Below are 15,963 nucleotides of genomic sequence, written 5' to 3'. Positions count from 1 at the left end.
CAAGGTGATTGTAGTGACATCCCAAAAGAAGCAAAATACTTACAGGACAAATCAAGCTATTGGAATGACCAGCTGTGCTGAACAAGCTCCTCTCACAGCTGGCAAAGAGCAAAATAAAGCTGCAATAAACTGATGACAACCATTTTCTAGAGGAATAACAGCTTATCTTAACAGAGAAAACCACTCAACTTCTGAGCGACCGCAGCTTCCCCAGCGATACCCAGCATTTGCTCACCTCTCCCACAAAACACGAAAGCAGCAGCAGCCAGAACAACCAAGATGGACCATTTTCTACAACCCACACTAGTGTTACAGAAGGCAGAAGGTAAAACAAGTGCAAAATGCCACCATTCTGATTTTAGTATACCCACTGAACATCATTTTGATGGCTACGCAGGGTGGAAAGCAGTAGGGGATCATATTAATCATCCATTTCAAGTCTTCCAGTTGGCAAACTCAGACCTTTAGGAAAGAAATTCTCTCACACCAGACAAGTTTTGGAACGGTTACAAACACAAGATCTAACATTCTGGTTGCATTTCTTACAAGCCCCAGGCATATCATAAAAAGAAGTGTCTTATTTGAATGCTTTTATCTTCCTGGTCATGTAATTTAGCTCCTTCCAGGGTGGTCATTTATTTTCTTCGCTGATGCCTTCTTCATTTGTTACATTTCGTGTTGAAATCAAGGCTCATCAGCAGCCCTGAGCAGAGCGTCAGTGCTGCTTTGAATCTTGCATGTCTTCTGTTTAATTGAATTTTCATTTGTATCTCCTCAGCTGTTTCCCCTCTGAGGCCTTCCCCCTCCTCTCCCCTGCTCTCCACTCATCCATAAAGATCAAGCAAGCGTTTCTGGCAAGCACCAGCTGCAGATACTGAGAGTTCTTGGGCATCTTCTACTTTTAGAAAACCACCAAGAGGCCAAATAACACCACTGCTTGTTCTGTGAAGCTTGAAGCCTGCTTTTCAGAACAACTGCACTGCTCTCTCTGAAACCTGCAGCAAGATTCAGGGGATCACAGAGCTACACAGTTGTCAGTAGAGGACACAGAGCTGCATGGGGCTTTGCAGCCTTTTTTGCTGAGCCAGCCTGGCCAGCCAGAGCTCTGAAATAGCATGAATGGTACAAGTGCTGTTTAAAAATAATCACTTGGAGCCAGGTACGAAGACAGCCTTCCTCCTTCTGCTGGTGCTTGCCCATTCTCAGAGATGCTCAGCTGGAAGAAGTAGCTCTGGGGTGAAGTTAATTTTTGTACTATGGACTCACACAGCTTCTACGGGGCTCAGGTTGGAAGGCAGGCCTCTGCTGGGATTTCTGTTGCATGGGAAAACATCACATGATGTGTACTTATGACTCATTTTCCACCACCGCAATGCTTCTGGTTGAGGACAGCCTCTTTTTCAGTGGAAATCTTCAGGATGGGAAAAGGAAAGCACCACTAACTCCTGTTCCAAACTTTGGTCAAAAAAGCTTGAAAAGATACAGATCAGCTCCGAGATTCGCCAGTTTGTATTCCTGCTCCAGCAGCTGATGTTGTTACAAACTCTTCTGTGCTGGGAAATGATTATAAGAAGCAAAAGGAAATTTCAGAGTAAAAATTCAAGATAAGGATATTCAATATGAAATCTATTCTATGCTAAACGCTGCAGTTGAGACAGATGTAACAGTGTGGAAATCATGGTGTCTGGTCTATTTACAAGTACATCACGTGAAGCACTGAGAAATACGTGAGCAAGAAGAGTCCTGCATTAGGACAGAGCTGGACAAAATGACCTTTTGTTGATCTACTCCATCACTGACTGCACAATTTCTGCTTGTAATTCATTATTCTGAAGCTGTTGACCATTTTGTCCACATCAAGGTCAGCTTCCATCAATCGTTTCTTGGACCTGGCTCTTTATCCAAAAAGCATTCAGGAGAAACAAACATTCTCATTTGAATATTCACCTTCCTTGCTCCTCTACACGGCACTCGATCCACTTCTGAAAGTTTGACGCTCTCTTTGACAGTGATGCTCTGTCAATCTGACATAACCTGACATCAAGGGTGTGTTTTGCGACTAAGTGAAAGAGTACAGCATGTCAGCTACTAAAAATTAACCGTGATTTTGCTACCAGATGTAAGATCTGATTTTGTTTCTGTGTTCATTCGCATTCATTTTTCTATACTCTGCTGTTGGGTATTTACTGCATCAGCTTTGTGCAAATGGCCCAGGGCCTCTTCACTGCAATTCAGACCTCTACAATTTATATGTAGGAGATCTTCTAGGAGACAATAAATCAGAGGTTAGAGGAGGCTTGCTTGTAACTGAATCTGAATTGAGGCAGCTCCTATCCCTTTACTTTGCGCTTTTGTGCTGCTTATGGAAGGATGCACTTTAGGAAAGGAAAGACATACGGGAACATTCTGTCTTTTAGCTTGCAGAGTTTGGTATCCTTTCATTTAGGAAATTAGATTCCAAGACTTCCCATGAAAAGGGGGCTTTCTAGGATCTATCTTGTTGGCATTCTCATTCTATCAAATCCTACCAGGCACACTTAACACCGTGAATGGGGGGTCATCATTTCTCCTGCCACCCTCTGCCCTTCTTACCAGCTCTGACAGCTCTGATCCACTTATTCTTGGCACTTGCTCTGAGCAAGGTTCACACGGAGGTATCGGTGTCCAGTCTGTGCACTGCTGTACCAAGATGCTGTCACTCTTCTGGTTGACTGCTTAGGAAACAACCTCATTTTGTTATCCAGAGCCTGAGCTTGGTCGTGATTCCTCACTTGACTCCTGCTTTCAGGCTCTGCCTCTTTTTGCCTCTGCTATGCTTTCTGCTGTCGGCACTACATTCTTGCTGCCACTGGCAGTGCCAGCTGGTCACTTCTCTCCTGCTCAGTTACAAGTGATGGTACAGGTCAACAAACTTTCTATTTTCCCAGGGAAAGAGTGAAAGAATTTAGCTGGAGCCTGGAGGTCACTGGGGTAAAAGGCAGTGAAGAGGTGGCTCATTCACACTCAAAGGCGGCTGGGGCTTCAGAAGACACCAAACTGTCTGGTGTGGGTTTTGCTATTTGTTAAATTACTTAGCACTCAGCATCTTCTTGGGAAAAAGAGGAGTGTGTGAAAGCCTCTTCTAAGGAAAAGAGAAAATGCAGGACTTACACTGAAAGCTGACCTTGCAGCCACGTGGCAGACTCCTTCTGAAGCTCTTGTGATGCTACAAACGTGACAAAGACCTTTCACAAAAAGGACTTTCCAGCCTGGTTTATTTAGGGGGAGAGCACAAAAGGCATCTTGCTGAAGCTGCAAGCTGGTGAGTCCCTGCAAAGCACCAGGAGGCTTTAAAATCTGCTCCAGGTAAAACGAAACTTGAAAATATTACTGGCCACTTGCATAACAGGATTCCGCAGCATTCTGGCTATCCAGTGGAGGAAACTTACCTTATAAATTACAAAGACTCTGTCTAAGGCTGAGGGGAAATAAAAGAGAGAAGTCTCCAAAGCCCAGGACAGCTAAGGCTTGTTATGAAACCACAGAGTTCATTCTAGTGTGAAGCAAACCTGAGCACTGCATTAAAAATGTAAATGTGATTGAAAAAGCATAACCAGATAAAATGGATTTGACCTCCACAAGCATAAGATGTGGTCCAACCGAGCTGACACAGCGACAGACTGCAAAAGCACTTTGCTTTTTGCTGCACAGAGGGTCACAGGAAGTTTGTTTAAAAAACCCACAGAAATTTTGAGCCAGTGGAAGATTTGCATTGTGTTTACAGGAACTAACAGGAGAACATAGGGCTGGTTTGGAAAAAAAAAAAAAAAAAAAAAATGTCATTTGAATGGTTAAGAATAAAGAAGGACTTCTCGAAATGACTTCTCAAAGTCTTTGAAAGTGACTGATTTACCTTCAAAAAATTAAGCCCCACGCAGAGAAGCAGCCAAGGGTGACTGAATCTTCCAGTGTGATCTCACAGCTCAGTGTGCAGCGTGCTGTGCCTTACTGGGAGCTCGTGATGGACAAGCCCTGCTGCCGCCTCCTGGGTTAATGCTGTGTTAACCCACACCGTGCAGGAGCTTGATTTGCTGCACCACGGTACCACAGAAATGGCCCCTGGGTTCAGAACAAGCAGGGACAGGCAGAAATGACTTAAACCTATGTCACTAGCAAAAAGAGATGTTAATCAAACCCCTGCTTGGGGTTTCAGAATCCAAGAAAGCATCAACTAGGAGCAAGAAAACAAGCTGATGCGGTGCAAATTGAAACTAGCAACCAATTCCTCCCACCCAGCTGAGCCTATCCCGATGTGTATCCTCAAGACAATCTGTGGTAGCACTGCTTATGACTGAGCCTCAGCTGGTTTCCAAACAGACACAGTCCTTTAGTTAAGCAGAAGTTGGGAATCTTGAATAAGAGATTAATGGGGGTTTTCTTGTTAAACTTAGGCAAAAGGTCGCTGCCCAGAGCAGAGCTATTGCCTCAGCTTGAACAGGCTGCCCAGGCACAAGTCCTGCTGAGTTATGAGAACCTCCTAAAACCAGACAGTATGACTTCTCTTGATACGAATAACACTGCAAACAACTGCAACAGAAATAAATTTGAAAGCTGGTACCCGAGAGAACTTGAGTCAAAATGGAAACAAAAGATGCATGAAAAAGGCCGTAACAAAAGGAGTCGTTTCTTCTTGCCCTGTGTTTTCCAAGAGGTGTAGGAATGAAGATGCGGACAGAGATCTCATACACAGGAGGGCACTAAAACTGGTCAGCCCAGCAGAGATAAGCCTGAGCTTTGTCTTCAACCAACCTGGGTGCACACACATCTGTCTGCAAGCAATAACCCAGATCTGCTCCCGCCCATTGATGTTGATGCACACACTATGGGAAAACTCAATTGTCCTGAGGTTTGGGACCTGAGCGTGAATGAAACATGAGCTACATCTAACTATTTCCAGATTAGCAGCAGCAATCACTTGGCAGCACTGCAAGTCCTGTGGCCCCGCTGCCAGCAGCAGTGAGCAGTGGCTTCAGCGCATTTATATTGTTGGGAATTTCAGCATGCTGGGTTGCCTGGGTTGGTATCGCTGTTATGGGCAGTCCATAAGGTTTCCTATATTTTACATTTCAACTCCAAAAACCCATTTCAAAGCCTTACGCAGGAGCACTTACAGAAACTGAATGTAAAGCTGATCCTGAATATCTGCGGGTTTGACCACAGATGGGAAAAAACAGAACAATCTGATCTCTCCAATCAGAACTAAAAGTACCAGTGTAATAATCAATTTTCATGCCCTGTCATGTAGAAAAGACATTACAATTTGTTGTTTACGCAAGAATGATTGAGAAACAAACATTTCTTGAAACGATCTGAAAACAGAAAACGCAGATAAACAAGAAAGTAGATAAGTTAACTTTAGATTCTGAATTATTTACTGAACTGCATGAAAATTACCACTAATTCTTTCCCATGTATGGCCTCACTCCCTGTATTTCTTCCCTCCTGATCCCCTGGCATCAGCACCAGCTTTAACCCCTCCTGCCCCACTCCCATCACAGCAAGACGAGGCCCCACAGACACAGAGAACTCCTGCCAAGCACACGTGTGCTGCAGCCCTGGGGGTCCCTGCCTCCTTGCCAACATGATGCCAATGCCACCAGAAGGCATTGCTGACTCTCAGGCTTGCACTTTGTAGAATCACAGAACCACCAGTGTTGAAGAAGAGCTCTCACATCCCCAAGTCCAACCCAGCCCACCCCCACCGTGCCCACTGCCCACATCCCTCAGTGCCACATCCCCATGGCTCTGGGACACCTCCAGGGACGGTGACTCCCCACTTCCCAGGGCAGCTGTGCCACTGCATCACTGCTCTTGGGGAGAATAAATTGTTCCTAATATCCCAAACACCCACTGCTCTGTTTGAACCCCTCAGACATGCACAAAGTAGCTGGGTTTCCCATGTAAGCTGAGGCAGGACCCACCTTGAAGGCAAGAAGGGGATACAGCACTTGGAGATTTTGTTGAGCTGGAAATCAGAAAAATAAAAATGTATCCTACAGCTAAATTGAGGAAAACAAATCATGCCACTAGGAGCTTTCTGCTTTATTACGTAAATATCTCCTCATTCACGTGGAAAAGTTTGTCCAATTTGGGTAAGCAATTAATTACCAAGGGTGATGGGTGACAATGACGATGCGAGGCATATGTTCATCACAGTGATTTCCTTCCATCCCAGAGATGTGCTGACAGAGGGTGAGGATGAAGGCTCTGCAGTGCCTTTGGTGGTGCATGAGCTCCGGCTGCTATTTTGGAATTTGTCAGCAATGAGACAGGACCTCTCACCTGACATTGGAAAGGAGCCCCTGCACAGTGGGCAACAACGCATCTCCTGTGTCCTGATCCAGCCTGATCCAATGGCTGGTCACCAGCCCACAGCAGGGGGTTGGAAAGGGACGATCTTTGAGTCCCCTCCAACCTAAGCAATCCTACGATTCTATGCTCTCGCCCACAACAGGAGTCCAGCAGCAAAACCTCTTATTTGCCATCTGGATCATCACACCCAACAGCCATTTTGTGCATGCAGCCCTTCCTGTGTGCTGCAGACATGAGCTGCAAAAGCGGAGCTCCTACCTCCAGTCACCTCTTGCATGGAGAGGACAAATCACCAAACTCGGCACGTTTTTATCATTGCAGTGATATTTTCCATAATACCCCCCATTCTCTTTCAGTAACAATTCACAGGTAGTGCAGAAATCCTCCAAGTGTACACCAGGCAGTTGTGGGATGGCTGCCGCCCAAACCTTTTCCAAAAGCAGCTCCTGCAACGACCACCAAAACGGATTTCTGCACCAAAGGAGGCTTTGGAGAGCCACCGAAATTCCTAGGTTTGGGCAGGACCTTCTGTTACCGTGTTTTTTTCTTTCTCTACCTGCTTTTCTTCGGATCTTTAAGCTTATTAATGTCGATGAAAGCTCTGCTCTCTTAGGTTGGGTGGGAAGAATCTCTCCTCAGAAGGAACAGCAGGCCACTGGCACAGCTGTCCAGGCAGGTGGTGAGGCAGCATCCCTGGAGGCGTTCAAGAAAAGGGTGGATGTGGCACTGAAGGACGTGCAGTGGGCGATATGGGTGGTAGGTGGACTAGATGATCTTAGAGGTCTTTTTCCAACCTTAATGATTCTGTGATGCACTGATGCAATTTTTGGTGACCAAGCAGAGCAGGACATGCCCGGGAATAAAGAAAAACAAAGCACTTACAGCTCTTCTCTTTCAATGTCAAAACTGCTATTGATTAGCAATCTGCAAACAGATGGGATGTCAGCTTACTACACAATTCCCTGCGCTCCTCAGTTCTTTCTCAATTAACTTGAAAGCTGCAGGAGATAAGCATTTCTGTTGGTAAGCTAAGAAATGTCCCCATCAAAAGTTTTATAACATCATCACTATGAACAGAAAACGACTGAGTTTTGGATTAAAGGGCTTTTTCTCCCTCTTTGCTTTGTGTTATCCAGAAGCATTTTTCAGCCTTTTGCATTTTCTGATTTTAGGCAGAGTGCTAACAGCATCCCATAATCAGACTATAATCCTCCGGCCTCCCTGCGTCTGTCATTTGCATGAATGGCCTCGAAAATAAAACGAGACTGATTCAATTAACAGCTGACGGTGATTTTTATGTATGTGGTAGAACGTTTCTTTAGCATTAGGAAAACCATGGCAAAATATCATTTGTACTTCTCACCACAGATGAAACCAAACAATTTATCGGCTGAGAAAAATGACCGCAGGTTTTAAGGTGCCAATATTTTTTAAAATGTAATTTCCAGACCTTTTTGTTCCCAGTTTTTATTTCTGCAGATGAAGCCATGTCTACAATCCCACCAAATGCCATGCAAACACTTGAAATTCAACAGATCTCCTGACAGTTGTACATTGGACAGACATCGGTTTAGGAAGAATGTGGTCCAAAGCCTACTGAGGTCAAAGAGAGAATTCAGGGGCAAGGCCATTCAAGCTGACTTAAACTAACTGAGATCACTGGTTTTAGTCTTGCTAATGCATAACAATAATAATAATAATATGAAATAAAAAAAAAAAAAATTAAAAGGAAAAGGAATGAGGCTGCAAAAACAACTCAGCAGCTGAGATGTTTTTTGTTTCCTTGTCTTCTTTCGGACTGTTTTTTACTGTACTCCCAACCTGGAATCCATAGGCTAAACTAAGGACAATTATTTTTTTTAACTTGTCTCTGAAGCCAGAAGAGCTGGAAGTTTCAAAACCAGAGCAAAGACAAATGCAAAGAATCCCCGGAACAGAATTCACTCAGTCACTATGTGAGTCCAGGTCTCACAGAAGCAATTTTAGGCTGTACAGCAAACCTCCAATCCTCCGATCCCTGCTCCTGCACCAGGCTTTCGGGTGGCAGATCCACCAGCTTCAGCAGTCAGTGAGGACTTTTTGTCTTACAAACCCAGGCAAAACTGGGGGAGCTTAACACTCACAGGGGTAGGATGTGATTCTGCAACAGGACTGAAGAAAAATAGCTCTTGCATGGGCAACTCCTGATGATTCCATAGGAATTTATTCACCGCCTGGCTCTTACTCTCCAACTGACCACAACCTGCTCTTGCTGCCTTGACCAGCGTGAATCTTTTCTTCATTTTCCCCTTTCTCTTGACCAAGTCAAGTAGAATAGCCAACAAAGCACCTCTACCTTCATTAATTTTTTTCTTTTCCGCTCCTCTCCTCCCCCATTTTGGTGATGTTCCCCAGGAAATCACACTAGAGAACCCATGTTAGATGTGACCCAAGGAGGCTGTGGATGCCCCATCCCTACAGGCATTCGAGGCCAGGCTGGATGTGGCTCTGGGCAGCCTGGGCTGCTGGTTGGTGACCCTGCACAGAGCAGGGGGTTGAAACCAGATGATCACTGTGGTCCTTTTCAACCCAGGCCATTCTATGGTTCTATGACTCTATGATGCCAGACAGATGGAAGAGAACAGGCTGAGAAGAACCACCACCATTTTCCAATTGTCACGACACAACCTAACGTTTCTTACAACTTCTGGGTTAGCCAAGCCAAACATAAAAGAAGACATCCCCAGTTACATTTGTGCAGATTTGTCTCTTTCTTCAGAGTTCATTAAAAGAACTGCTTTCATCTCGTTAGCTTGCTAAAACATTTCCAACAGGACTAGATGTGTCATGTCAGAATATGACAGGCAAATTTCTTTTCAGGTTTTGAAAGTAGGTTGAAAGAGGAGAAGCTATGCAGTTCACTGTTGTCACTGAAAGATATTTTTACTGTTATGAGTTTCTTATACAAGAAACAAATTAAGAACTGTCAAGGAAAAAGAAAAAACCCAAACCTAAAATGTATTCTGTCTTGCCTGCTAATATAGTTACTGCTTTTCTCTAAAATTTCTCAGCCTAATAACAAGAAGTACAAGGAGATGAACTATGATTGCTAGCGTTTTCTTTTATAAGCACCATAATCCAAAGGGAAGGGAAAAAAGTGCCGAAAATACAATTCATCTTTTGCAACTACAAGCCAAAACAGATAGCCTCACTTTCCTCTGCCCCAGCCCTTATTTAGTTCAGAGGGTGCTGTGCCATTGCAGGGCATGGGAAGCGGCACCCACAGCACCCAGGGATGCAAAAAAGCATCTGGGAAGGGGCTGAAAGCACAAAATTGCTGAGGGCTGAGCCGCAGACACACAGCAAAGAGCAAGGCCCCGAGTGGGTGTTCACAACACATCGCTGGGTTTTGATGGCATTTACCATCAAATTGCTGAGACGGGCTGTAAACCAGTGGGTGGGGACTGTTTCTCACTCGGAAGAAGTTCATTAGATTATCAGTAATTCAGTTACATGGAGAGCATGTAGAGCCTGGAGCTGTTTCGAGGGGCTCTTTGATAAAGGTCAAAACAATATATCAGCAGGCTATTGGGACTGATGGCTGTTGGGAAGAAGATGGTACATCAAGAGAAATGTTGTACTCTCGCCTGATTTTTCCCTTTATTACACACTCCCATCTTTGGTGCAACTTAAATGTAAAAAGAGATGGAACTGCAAAGATGCCCATCAGTGGGGCACTGCCAGCACTGCTGAGGAAATGAGATGAGACTGTCTGGGAGGATATAGGGGGCTGGAAGCAAGAGCCAAAAAAATACATATGTCCCAAAAACCCATGATTTTTGCTGTAGGCAGGTGAAGCCCTGTGTCCTCCTGAATGCTGCAGCCATCACTAACCTCTTGTTTGGGAAGAAGGAATGGCTCACCATCCAGAAAGGCAGCTGCTGAGTAAGTGGCCGGACCTTGGTTCTGAAGCCATGCCAGCTAATTCAGGCGCTGTGCATTAACATTTAAATGCTGAATTCCCCAGTGTTCAGGGAATAGTTCCTCCTTGCTCACCACTGGAACACTGCATGCATCTGACTATTCTGCTGAATAGTAACAGGCTGAGATATTGGTGTTGTCCTAGGCTGGGGCTGCTTGATGAACAAGCACATTCACCAGAGTTGTAATTCCCTACAAAGTCCCACACACCAATAACAAGTCTTTCCTCAAAGCTACCATCCAGATAATCCAGAAAAGGAAATCAAATTCTGCCTGCCCTCAATGTTTACTTCAAGATATAAGATCTTAAAAAATGTTGACATTCATTGCAGTCCTACATCAAAGTGAGCTCGCAGAGACCAGGTGGGGGGAGAGACAAATTTCTCTTGAATCACCCTCACCCTCTGACTGGCGTTTTCAAAGGAGCTCCAGATTTGCCTGGTAAAAGCTATTTTTCAAGGTGCAGAAAACAGCCTGGTCACTGTCTGATTCTGAGCACACTGGCTTGCGTGGCACACGTGCACCTCTCAGGGTGCTCCCCAAGACACACAGCCCTCCTCTTGCTTTTGACACATGGACGAGGATGCGAAAGAATCCCAAGCAGACGCCACCAGCCAGGATGAGCACAGCCAAGGCACAGGGGCTGTGGGAGCCATCACCCTGTGCTGAGGGAAGCGCCACAGTGCCCATGTTGTCACTGCCAATGCAGGCTGGTCTGCAGCCCTACCTGGCTGCGCCCACCTGCACCTCCTTTCTTCACTCCCCGCCACCTGCCAAAAGGTGCTTCCAAGCACTGATCAGCCCCAAGCCCCGTCCTCGCTAAGCTCACCAAGCGCTGCCGTTCTACCTGCTAGTTCTTCCCCACTACCCACTACCTCAAGGACTAACCGGGCAGCACGTAACCTCTCGTCAGCTCTCTGAGCAACGCCTGCTCTCCGTTCCTTTGTCTTAGCATTTTCTCATCTGCCTGCACATTCCTGTGCTCCTTCACGAGGCGACAGCTGAGTGTGAAACTGCCGTAGCCATTCACGGGGCTGAGATTTATTATCTAGAGGCGCACCAATAACACAGCATTAAAAAAATAAAACAGCGGTCTCTTTCATCAAAATCTAATGAACGCGCAATTTAATCTTTATTAAGAATTCATTAGGTTCTCAGCAAGCCCGCGTAATGGAGCTTGACCAGGTGAAATGCTAATGCCTGCATTATATTTAAATTAATTTTCAGAAGCGTTCGTTTCCCCGTGGCGCCCTGCAGCGCCGGCTCCCTCCGGCTGCTCCCAGCAACGCCGCGTCCCCACCCAGCCCAGCCTCACGCGGCCCCGCTGCACGCCCAGAGCTGCCACCGCGGCAGCCAGCTCTGCATCTTCAGGCACAGGGCTGCAAGCTGCCGTGCATCACGCTGGGGCAGCTTCCTTGAAAGGACAGATGCACAACAGGCTATTTCTCAGCCCTCACTCTACTAACGTAGCCTAGCGAGCCGGCTGTGATCTGGAACCGGTTTGGTTTAAACAGCAAGAACTCTGCTCCCTGCAGCACGGGAGCCCCGTGCACGGTTGTGTAAGGCCACAGCTGCCCCTTCTCAACAGCTGCCGCTGTTACTGTGGCAGCCACAGCCTCTCTTTCCACTAAACCGTCGCCCGCCATTCCAGCACGCTTCCGCAGAAGCGATTCCTAGAGATTAAATAATTTATTGCTGTTCATCTGCAGTAGCTCCTCTCAAGATCCACCTTTCACATACAAACCAAACCCGTCCTCCTAGCCCCAAATCCAGCCTCAAATCCCCGAAGCCGGCCCCAAATGCCCTTTCACGGGGGGCTCGATGCCTTTGCACACCGATAGCAGTGGGAGAGGCAGATGGAACGGCGCTGAGGGCGAGGCTGCTCGCTGCCACAGCCCTGCAGCTCTGTGGGAAGAGCGTTGCCTTGGGCGGGGACGGTGGTTCGGTCCTCTGGAAACCCCCGCAGGACCGGCTATCCCCGTACGCTCACGGCACCGAGCCGGGCTGCGGGCCCGCGGCGAGCCCACGCCCGCGGGTTGGCTAGCGGAGCCCGAGCCCCTTCGGCTGTTTCCGAGCCTGTTCGGCTCCCCCCCGACCGCCTCCGAGCGCTCTCCGAAGGCAGCCGAGCGCCGAGGGAGGAGCCGAGCGCAGCGCCAGCGGCGGTTCGAGTCCCCGCTGGGCGCTGTCCACCACGCGAACCGCCTGAAAGCCGCACCGCGCCGCGCCCGCGGGACAACGCGGAGGGACTGCGGATGGCAGCGGGCACACCGCCCGCACCGCCCGCACCGCCTGCACCGCCCGCACCCCGCGGCCCGAGGGCTCCTCCCAGCCACCGGCTCCTCCGCTATCGGGAAACAAGAACCTCTCCGTGCCTCTAGCACCGTGACACCCAGCCCAATGCACAGCTATGGCGCCTGCTCATTCCAGTGGGAGGCTGGGGCTGGATGGACTTTAATTAATAGGAAGAAAAGGGAATGGAGTAGTTCTGCACCTCCACACCACCGTTGGTTCCCTGCACCTTCACTGGCTTCCCCGCGCCTCCATTAGCTCTGTGTGCCTCTGCTGGCTCTCCCACACCTCTGTTGGATCCCAATGCCTCTGTTGGATCCCCATGCCCACATTTAGCTCCCCACACCTCCGTTGGCTCTCCCACACCTCTGTACGCTCTCCCACACCTCTACATGCTCTCCTACATCTCTATAGGTTCTCCCACATCGCCAGTGGCTCTTCCATATTTCTGTTGTCTCTCCCACACCACCATTGACTCTCCCACATCTCTGCATGCTCTCCCAGGTCTCTAAAGGCCCTCCCACACCTCTGTTGGCTCTTCCACATCTCTACAGGCTCTCCCACATCTCTGTTGGCTCTCCCAAACCTCTGCAGGCTCTCCAACCCCTCATTAAGCTCTCCTTCAGCCCCGCTAGTTCTCCCCTTGGAAGCACTGCCTGGCCACGTGCTCAGATCACCGTGTGCCGGGGGTACGGTGTGGGGCAACCATACCGGCCCATTCCCACTGGGGCCTGGCACATCTGTCAGGGAGATGCTGCGTGAGAACAGGGCTGATTTTTTCAGCGCGTCGGGTCGCGTGTTTTTCTTTTCCCTTTTTAATAACCCGTTTTCAATGTAATTGGCGACCGGCAGCCAAGTTCGCCTCTCATTAATTAAAAGGCTCAAATCTCGGGTAAAAGGGGCTTTGGGCGGCAGCGTTCCTCTCTTTAAATCCGCATTACGGGGGGATTTCGTGCTTTTTTCCCCCCCTCCTCCTCCTCCCGAGCGCCGGTCCCAGCCGCGGCCGCCCCCCCGCCGCCCTCAGCCCGGCGTTCAGCACCACGGGGCCCCGAACAGCAGCGGCCGCCGCCTCCCGCCCGGCGCTGCCCTCGGGTACAACATGGCGCCCGCGGCCCTCCGCGCCGCCCCGCGGCACTCACTTCATCTGCTTCACGATGGTGCTCTTCCCCGACTCGCCGGCCCCTGCGGGACAGAGAGAGAGAAGCGGTGAGCGCGGGGCGCGGAGCGGAGCGGGGCGCGGAGCGGAGCGGGGCTCACCGAGCAGGAGCAGCTTCACGTCTTTGGCCGCGCTGATGCCGTCCTCCTTCAGGTTCTTCTCGATGGCCTTGCTGCGCTCCAGGGCGGCCCGCTCCTCGGCGCTCAGGGTACATCCCATGGCGAAAAGGGATTTAATTTAATTTCAAAAAGGAAAAAAAAAAAAAAAAAAAGGGAGGGGATAAAAAAAAAAAAAAAAAAAAAGCGCAGCCCCCGCCGCCGCCGCCGCCGCCGCCCGGGCGCAGGGAGCAGGAGGCAGCGCAACGCCGAGAGCCGCGGGGATTAACAAAGGCCTGCGGGCTCCGCAGCGGCGGGGCCGGCGGCTCCGTGCCCGAGCGCTCAGCGCATCCACGGGCTGCGGGCAGCGCGGGCGGCCGCGGGCGGGGCGGGGCGGAGCAGAAGGAGGAGGAGGAGGAGGAGCGGCAGGGGGAGGAGGAAGGCCGGAGGCGGGGGTGGGTCCGCGCCGCTCCGGGCTGCGCGCTTAGCGGGCGTGGGGCTGCGGCGGGCGCTCGGCTGGAGGCGCGGCGGCGGCGGCGGTGGCTGTGCCGGGGAAGGGAGCCGCGATCCGCGCTCCGCCGGCCTCGCCCGCTGCCGTGACGCGCGCGCCCCGCGCATGCTCCCACCGCCCCGCCTCGGCGCCGCACGGCGCGGCACCGCCGCTCTCCGGCGTGACGGGATCCCTCGGCGGCGGCACCGCCGGCATCCCGGCTTGTGTCAGCGGCACCGCAGCCGGCGGGAGCGGGAGCGGCTCGGCCCGCTGTAGGGCGCTGCTGGGGGCACGCCTCTGTGCTGTGCTGAGCTCTGGGTCCATCAGTGCGAGAAACACATGGAGTGTGTCCAGGGAAGGGAGCGGAGCTGTGAGGGGTCTGAGCACAGCGCTGTGGGAGTGAATGGGGTGGGTCAGCGTGGAGAAGAGGAGCTCAGGGCAGAGCTCTGCAGCCCTGACAGGAGGCTGTGGGAGGGGATGTCAGCCTCTGCTCCCAGGTAACGGCGACAGGGTGAGAGTGATGGCCTCACGCCATCAGGTTGGGTATTGGGAACAACTTCTCCCCAAGAGCAGTGACGCAGTGGCATAGCTGCCCAAGGATGGGGGGAGTCACCGTCCCTGGGGGTGTCCCAGAGCTGTAGGGATGTGGCACTGAGGGATGTGGGCAGTGGGCACGATGGGGGTGGGCTGGGATTGGACCTGCGGATGTGAGAGCTCTTAATGACTCTATGAAAGGCCTGTGTTGTAGGGAACAGGCTGCCCTCTGCCATGGGCAGCCAGGCCAAGGAGCAGCTGAAGAGACGGAGTTGCTGCACACCCTGCTGTGCCTCCCTGTAAAACAGAACCAGGAGGATGCTGTGGGGCCGCTGCCCGCTGTGACCCATCCATAAGGAAACACCGGGTCCAGGTGGGGCTGGGCAGGGGCTGCCATTTCCTGGGCTGGGGGCTCACGCTGCACCAAGCCTCCTGCGGGCTCTTCTCGCAGCTGCTCTCCCGTGTTCTGCACTTCCCGTAGCCTCACACCCTTCCTGTAGGGGTGGAAATAAGATTTCTATAGACACAGCTTCCCTGGCTCTCTCCTTCTAGAAGGCATCACCTCCTTACACGACCTCCTTCCCATAAGGCACTGTTTCCATTTTCCCTCTACACCTCTGAAACAAAGGGGAGAAGCAAGGCATCTGGTTAACAATGTAAAGTAGGGATGTGAGGCAGAGCAGACAAAGGGAAGTAGAAAGGAGCTCATAAATAATGTTAGCATACTCAAGGGCCAGCAGTATTTACCGAACATTTGTGAGCTAATAGGTACTGAATATCTGAATTTGGGGTAATTTATTTCTGGGAGCCCAGGGGACCGAGGGTATACCTGCATGGAAAAGCAAGCCTACTGCTTGCATTCAGCAGGGAGCAAAGCGGGGTGGGGGTGGCTGCGGAGCAGTTCCTGCTCTTTCATACTTGAGCAAATCTCTTGTGTAAAATCAATAGGATCAGAATTTCAATCAATAGGTTTCATTTCAATGGTACCAGCCGGAGGGCATTATGAAAAGTGCAGTACAGGAAAACCACAATCCAGAAATCCAGAGGCGGTGTCCTCATGAGATGGCTGCACTTTCTGCCCATCTACC

General features: G+C 50.0%; 1 protein-coding gene across 3 annotated transcripts in view; it reads right to left on the bottom strand.

Moving 5' to 3' along the window:
• The window catches only part of GNAO1 (G protein subunit alpha o1), a 116,888-nt gene extending 102,652 nt beyond the window's left edge, over positions 1 to 14,236 (bottom strand). For all 3 annotated transcript variants that reach the window (XM_048958557.1, XM_048958555.1, XM_048958556.1), the window contains exons 1-2: positions 13,858 to 14,236; positions 13,740 to 13,782 (exon numbers count right to left, since the gene is read on the bottom strand). In XM_048958557.1, coding sequence (XP_048814514.1) covers positions 13,740 to 13,782; positions 13,858 to 13,975 — 161 coding nt within the window. In that variant the 5' untranslated portion in view covers positions 13,976 to 14,236. The remainder of the gene's footprint in view (positions 1 to 13,739; positions 13,783 to 13,857) is intronic.
• Positions 14,237 to 15,963: the final 1,727 nt, after the last annotated feature.

This window comes from Lagopus muta, chromosome 12 (genome assembly GCF_023343835.1).
Source record: "Lagopus muta isolate bLagMut1 chromosome 12, bLagMut1 primary, whole genome shotgun sequence".
Classification (NCBI taxonomy): domain Eukaryota; kingdom Metazoa; phylum Chordata; class Aves; order Galliformes; family Phasianidae; genus Lagopus; species Lagopus muta.
The sequence above is the reverse complement of the archived record's forward strand: the minus strand, read 5'-3'. Positions and strand labels throughout refer to the sequence as shown.